Source organism: Micromys minutus, assembly GCF_963924665.1.
Source record: "Micromys minutus genome assembly, chromosome: 8".
NCBI lineage: Eukaryota > Metazoa > Chordata > Mammalia > Rodentia > Muridae > Micromys > Micromys minutus.
The window spans coordinates 46,617,372-46,623,371 of NC_137977.1; the positions used below are offsets into that span (position 1 = coordinate 46,617,372).

General features: G+C 46.9%; 1 protein-coding gene across 4 annotated transcripts in view; it reads right to left on the reverse strand.

Moving 5' to 3' along the window:
• HMGXB3 (HMG-box containing 3) overlaps positions 1-5,236 on the reverse strand; it is a 49,903-nt gene extending 44,667 nt beyond the window's left edge. For all 4 annotated transcript variants that reach the window (XM_080919947.1, XM_080919949.1, XM_080919948.1 and 1 more), the window contains exons 1-2: positions 4,800-5,236; positions 257-392 (exon numbers count right to left, since the gene is read on the reverse strand). In XM_080919947.1, coding sequence (XP_080776073.1) covers positions 257-390 — 134 coding nt within the window. In that variant the 5' untranslated portion in view covers positions 391-392; positions 4,800-5,236. The remainder of the gene's footprint in view (positions 1-256; positions 393-4,799) is intronic.
• Positions 5,237-6,000: the final 764 nt, after the last annotated feature.

Below are 6,000 nucleotides of genomic sequence, written 5' to 3' on the forward strand. Positions count from 1 at the left end.
ACAGCCTGGTAACATAAACTGTCCCTCTGCACAACCAATCCCTCCCCTACACCAATGCCCCTCCCTTTCTCTTTCTCCCCCCCCACATCAATGCCCTCTTTCACATATCAATGCCCCCCTAAGACTGTCTCTCTCCCCCCACATCAATGCCAACTCTGACAAATGCACTCTAAAGGAACCTTATGTCTTCTTTAACACAGCTCCCCAAGCAAACTTGTTGATAAGTATCATCAGCAACCAAAACATTAAAACTAACCTGGGTTTCTTGGCCTTTTCTCCATGTATTTTATACTTTTTCTTCTTCTTAGGTGGGCCAGGGGAAGTGTAATAAGCTTCCTCGATTTCCTCCATCAGGACAGTTACCTCAGTACCATCATATGGTGCATCCATGGCTAGAAAGACGGACATAAGCCAACACAGAGGTTTAAGTATCAATGTAACAGAGCAGCAGCCTCCAGGGCAACTCAGCAACTGTCAGGGTCTGAGGTTTAGACATTTCCCAAACTCAATAGACACTAACAAGTACCTGTGCTGCTTGATGCTTACAGAGTGCAGAGCTTCATCTCAGCCCTCCCGAATGAGACTCTCTAGAGGGTAAGAAAATTGAAGGCCTCCACTCAATCTTTTTTTTTAGGCAAATTTGATACCACAGACTTTTGAGAACCTTCACTTACATTCATTCCCTCATGGGATACAGCTGTCCCATCTAATGAGAATTTCGTAAAGATTCAAACTTTTTTTTTTTTTTTTTTTTTTTTTGCATCACCCTGCCAAGAGTTAAAAGTTCTGGCCCTACCCTTACAATTTCATCACCTTAAATGTTTCAATGATTCAATTAAACATGTAATAATAATAAGGAACTTTATATGTAAGAGACTTAATTATGCTGCCAGCTTGTGTGATTTGGGGCAGGTCTTCTAATTACTTTAGATTCTGTTATCTCTTTCTTGTAATGTTAAAAAAAAAAAAAAGGTGGGTAGGGGGCTGGAAAGATGGCTCAGCGGTTCCCAGCATCCACCTGACAGCTCAGATAATTATCTATAACTTCATTTCTAGGAGGTAGATGCCTTCATTTGATGTCCACCACAGGCACTAGGCACTTAAAACACTTAAAAAGAGTAAACAAAACTAATAAACATTTTAAAAAGATGCTCACCTTCCCACAGATTTGTGTTTATGTGTTGGGGCTGTTACTGTGGGCACATGTGTCTTAGGGTTTCTACTGCTGTACTAAACACCAATACCAAAAAGCAAGACGTGGAGGAAGGTTTACTTTAGCTTAAGAGTTTGGTTCCACATCACAGTCCATCACGAGGGGAAGTCAGGGCGAGAACTACAGACCATGGGTGAGTATTACTCACGGGTTTGCTCCTCATAACTTGCTCTGCCTGCTTTCTCACCCACCCAGGATCACTGTGCTGGTGGTCCTGCCTACAGTGAGCTGAGCCCCACCACCCCTACATCAATCATTAGTCAAGAAAACACACCACAGGCTTTGTCCACAGGATGATCTGGTAGCGGGTGAGGCTCTACTGAGTAGACATAATAACTAGCCAGAGCACTACCTGCACGGGACTGGGTCCAAGTGTGTGCACATGGTGGCCAGAGGTCAATCTTGGTATTGTTAGATGTTGTCCATCTTGCTTTTTAAAACAGGGTCTCTCCTTGGCCTGAAACTCGCCAAACGGTGTAGGCTGGCTAGCTAGCACATCCAGGGACTGCCTAGCACTGAGATTAAAGTGAGCCACTTTTTAAAAGCACCTGAAGCTTGAACTTGGATCCTCATGTTTACCCATGGTAACTGTCTCACCAACAAGACCCATTCCCACAGATTTACATGTAGAGCTCAAAGGATTTAGATCACGTAACTGTTGGAGAACAGCTAAGTACTGTACTAATGAAAGAGTTCATTATTAAAGACTATCATCTGCAGTGAAGATATTTAACAACCCACACACCCACAAGGCCCAAATATAGGGAATAGGTTTTTGATCCAAATACTGAGCTCTTGGTTCTTTTCTTCGAAATGTTACAGTGCCGCTTAATTTGACTGGCAATCTTCTACACTAGGACTATTCAATAAACTCTGATGGATATGTTCTCTAATAACGTTGTCCAATATAGTACTGACTAGTCACAGATGCTTACTAGGATCCTGAAATAGGGCTCATAGGCAAAACAATCTCATTTTCAGTATACTGAACTGTAACCCTGTGGCTGGTGGCTGTAGTGTCAGACAGCACAGATCTAAACGGTGCCCCTGATAGTGTGTTTGTTGGCATACTTGTAATTCCAACACTTAGCAAGCAGAGACAGGAGGATCAGGAGTTCAAGGCCAAACCACAGTACTTCAGACCCTCACTCAAAACCAACAAACAAACAAACAAAAAAGACAAAAAATAAACAGTAACCTGACAAACCAACACAGTTCTCTGGTGTTAGGTAGATTTTTCTTTCTTTTTTTGGTCTAGGAAAAGTCAGGCATAAAAATTTGAATAGTTCTAGAAGAGCTAATAATGGCCAAACACTAAATTGGAATTTCACCAGCTTAATCCTTAGAGGGAGAAAGTCCCAGAATCACCTGAATTTTATGAGAAGGAAACACGATTGCTCTTGTAAATATCTATAGAACAAATACCAGGAGATGGAGTTGTGACAGAAAATGCAAACAGTGAACACACACCGCTCATTTAGACCTCAGAGATAACTGACAGAAAAGGGAAAGGGGATCCATGAGACTTGGATGTAAGCCGAAATTCTTACCACCTGAACAGAGACAAGTGAATTTCATACCGAAGTCTCAACTAGTTTTCTTAGGAGATGATGAGTGAGCCTAAGCTTTGGAGGGAATTAACCCACTGTTAATCACAAGGGTTCTTCCTTTCACATACACTAAAGGCATTCCCTCCCCAGTCCCCAAATGTGTACATGTATGTGAATCCATATATACATGTGTGCATGTTTCAAAGAGGCATGGAAAACCAGAGAGGTTTCCTGCTGCTCTTCCAGAGGCCCCAGGTTCATTTCCCAACACCCATTTGACAACTCATAACTATTTGTAACTTCAATTCAAGGGGATCCGATGACATCTTCTGGCCTTTGTGGGCATCCAGCACACATGTGGTACACAGACACACGTGCAGGCAGAACCACTCATTACACATAAAGTATTTTTTTTAAATGAGGGTGAAATATTGTGTTTGAGTGCTGGAGGGGGGGATTTAATTTTAACACCTGTCAAAGTATTTCTTTCAGTGCTAGCACCTGCTCAGCAGCTAACAGGTTGAGCTGGGATCTCCAGAGCCCACGTTTATGTTGTGTGTGATGGCCTATCTATAATAAGTCTTGGAAAGGGGAGACAGGATCCCAGGAGGGTAGTCCTGGCCATCTCTGGTTTTGGTTGAAGGACCCTGCTTCAAAGGAGAGGGTTATCTAGTAAGATTCTGCACATAAACCTCGGCTCCCCACACGATGCAGACTTCCATCCACAACACACGAATATGCATGCATGCAGCACCCCCTCATACGTATAAAAGGGGGGAAAAAACCCAAAAAACTACTGAGCCATTTCTACAGTCCCAATCTTTTCTTTTGTAAATGTTCACTGGTGCTTCGCCTGCATGTACGCCTGTGTTAAGGGTGTCAGATCCCCTGGAAAAGGAGTTACAGACAGGTGTGAACTGTGGGACCTCTAGAAGAGCAATTAAGATGCTCTTAATTGCTGAGCCATCTTTCCAGTCCCCATCTTAAATATATACACCACGTTAAAAACATATTCCTTAGGTGTTTTATGGTGGTGTCAGCTATAAGCTGACTTCTCTTCTGAAGTTCCCTAAAACCTTACAAAGGAAAAAAAACTGAAAAACAAAAAGCTTGCTTCCCAACAGTCATAGTGAAACCCAAAGAGACAGTCTACACTGTGGCTCTGTGAGCAAAAAGCAAACTGGTAAGGGCAGCTGCACGCCAAGAACATATGGGCTCAACCTTTTTGTCTTATATAAAACTGATATCCTGGCCCTCAAAAGCCTTGTGACGAAAGCAGCATTTGCTCCAAGAGTGCACTTGTAAAGAACAGAACATCATGTCTCAGCAGCTACAACTAACCAAGTTAAGAACCCATCTTGGGTTTCTATTTGTTTGACTAGGGTGCCCTACATCTGGGTCCAAGTTTGTGTTCAGATCCTAAGCCTCGGGTACAGCAAAGCAAAGAGACACAGAAAAATAGGAAGGTTAAGCACAGCTCTGTGAACTGGGTGTGGTGGGGAACGCCTGCAGTTCTAGGACTTGGAGATGGAAGCAGGACAGAAATTAGTTGAAAGCTAACCTCACGTACAGTAGTGAGTTTGAGGCCAACCCGGGATTGCATGAGACCCTGTCTCAAACACTCAAACAAGAAAATTAAAGAGAAGGGAGCCCTTTTGAGGACATACGTCCTAATTTACGTTCCACTGTTGACTAGCACTGTTACAGATCCCTATACGGCCTTAAACAGTTTATTTTTCCTCTTTAAATATTTCTTTTCTCATCTGTAGACTAGAAGGGCCATGCCTGAAATGTGACACTTTAACTATCCTTCCAAACCTTCCGTGGAACCTCAGATGATGGCTTCTAGCGGCTCAGCCACGGTCTACCTTCTTTCCCTCTCTGGGCTGTCCCTAAGACAGAGACTAAAGGGAATGGTTCTCCGCGTGGCGTGGCACGGGGCAAACAGAAGCTGGAGAGGCAGCCGCAGCACCCCACACTCAGGTGCCTGTGCACCACGGCGGGGCGGGGTGAGCCTAGAGGGCGGGACTACTTACCCGGAGGAGCTTGCGAGCCTCGCGGCTCACATTCCCGGGGGTACCCGGCACCGGGGCTCGACAGGGGTGCTGATCGGTGCACTCGCGCACCCCGCTGTAGGCGAGAGGCGGCTCCAAGCGTGACAGCGGTAAAGAGAAAGTGGAGGCAAGAGCTCGCGCACGCATCCCGGGGGCTGGAGGAGCTCCGGCCCCGCGGCCCCGCCCGGCGACACAAGGCGCGCAGTCGCCACAGTCCCTCTTGCTCCCCGTCCGAGTCGCGCAGCGGGGACGTGAAGGGCGAGTGGAGGACCGCAGGTTCGCACACAGGCTCGCCCGACGCCTGCCAAGGGCCCCGGGGATCAGGCCCCGGGAAGCCCGAGGAAGCTAGCAAGGACACTATTATACGCGGCACCGGTGCGCTAGTGGCAGCGGCGACAGCACAGCACTAATCGCCAGGGAGACCCGTCCCGGCGGCCCTCGCGGCGCACCGGAAGCGGCCAGCGCGCGTGATTGCGTGCAACCCTCGCGCAAGCGCAACCGACAGGTCCTCTGTTGGAACCGATTGGAAGGCTTAGGAGCTGGATGGGGGCCGCTGAGATCGCTAAGGCGGACTGCTTCCGGCCAAACTTCCCAGAGCCGGAAGCTGGGGCTGCGTTTGCGAAACTAGGAGGCCACTTGGGCCAGGGCCGGGCAACGGGACAGTCAGGTAATGGGGACGGAGCTAGGCTGAGCTCGACCTCACCTTTCAGATCTTTCTCCTTCCTTCAGCTTTCATGCTGCACCATGCTTCCCTCCTCACTCCAGTGAGCAGTCACAACAGTGACTTTCTGGAATGTAGAGCTATGGGAACGTAGGACTAGACTGGATTTTAACATAATAGATTGTGCCACATTTAAACAAGTTCCTGCAAGACCACTTGCAAATGGAGTGACAATTTTTCCCACATCTCCCATCTTCTACCTATCACCAGTTTCTCGGGCTAACCTCATGCAGTTCTCCCTACCCCCACTCTGGTCTCTACAGCCGGCACAGCAGATCGATCCTTTTGCATGGCTAAGTCTGATCTGGTGTCCTGTCTTTGGGCCCGGGAATGTAGATCCGTGGAAGAGGGCTTCCCTATCATGTATTTAGCCTTGGGTTCAATCTCCGTGATAGTTCTTCCCCCCCCCCCCCCCAAACATAATGATTTGGCCAAAACAAAAGATACTAACTCTTCTCTTCA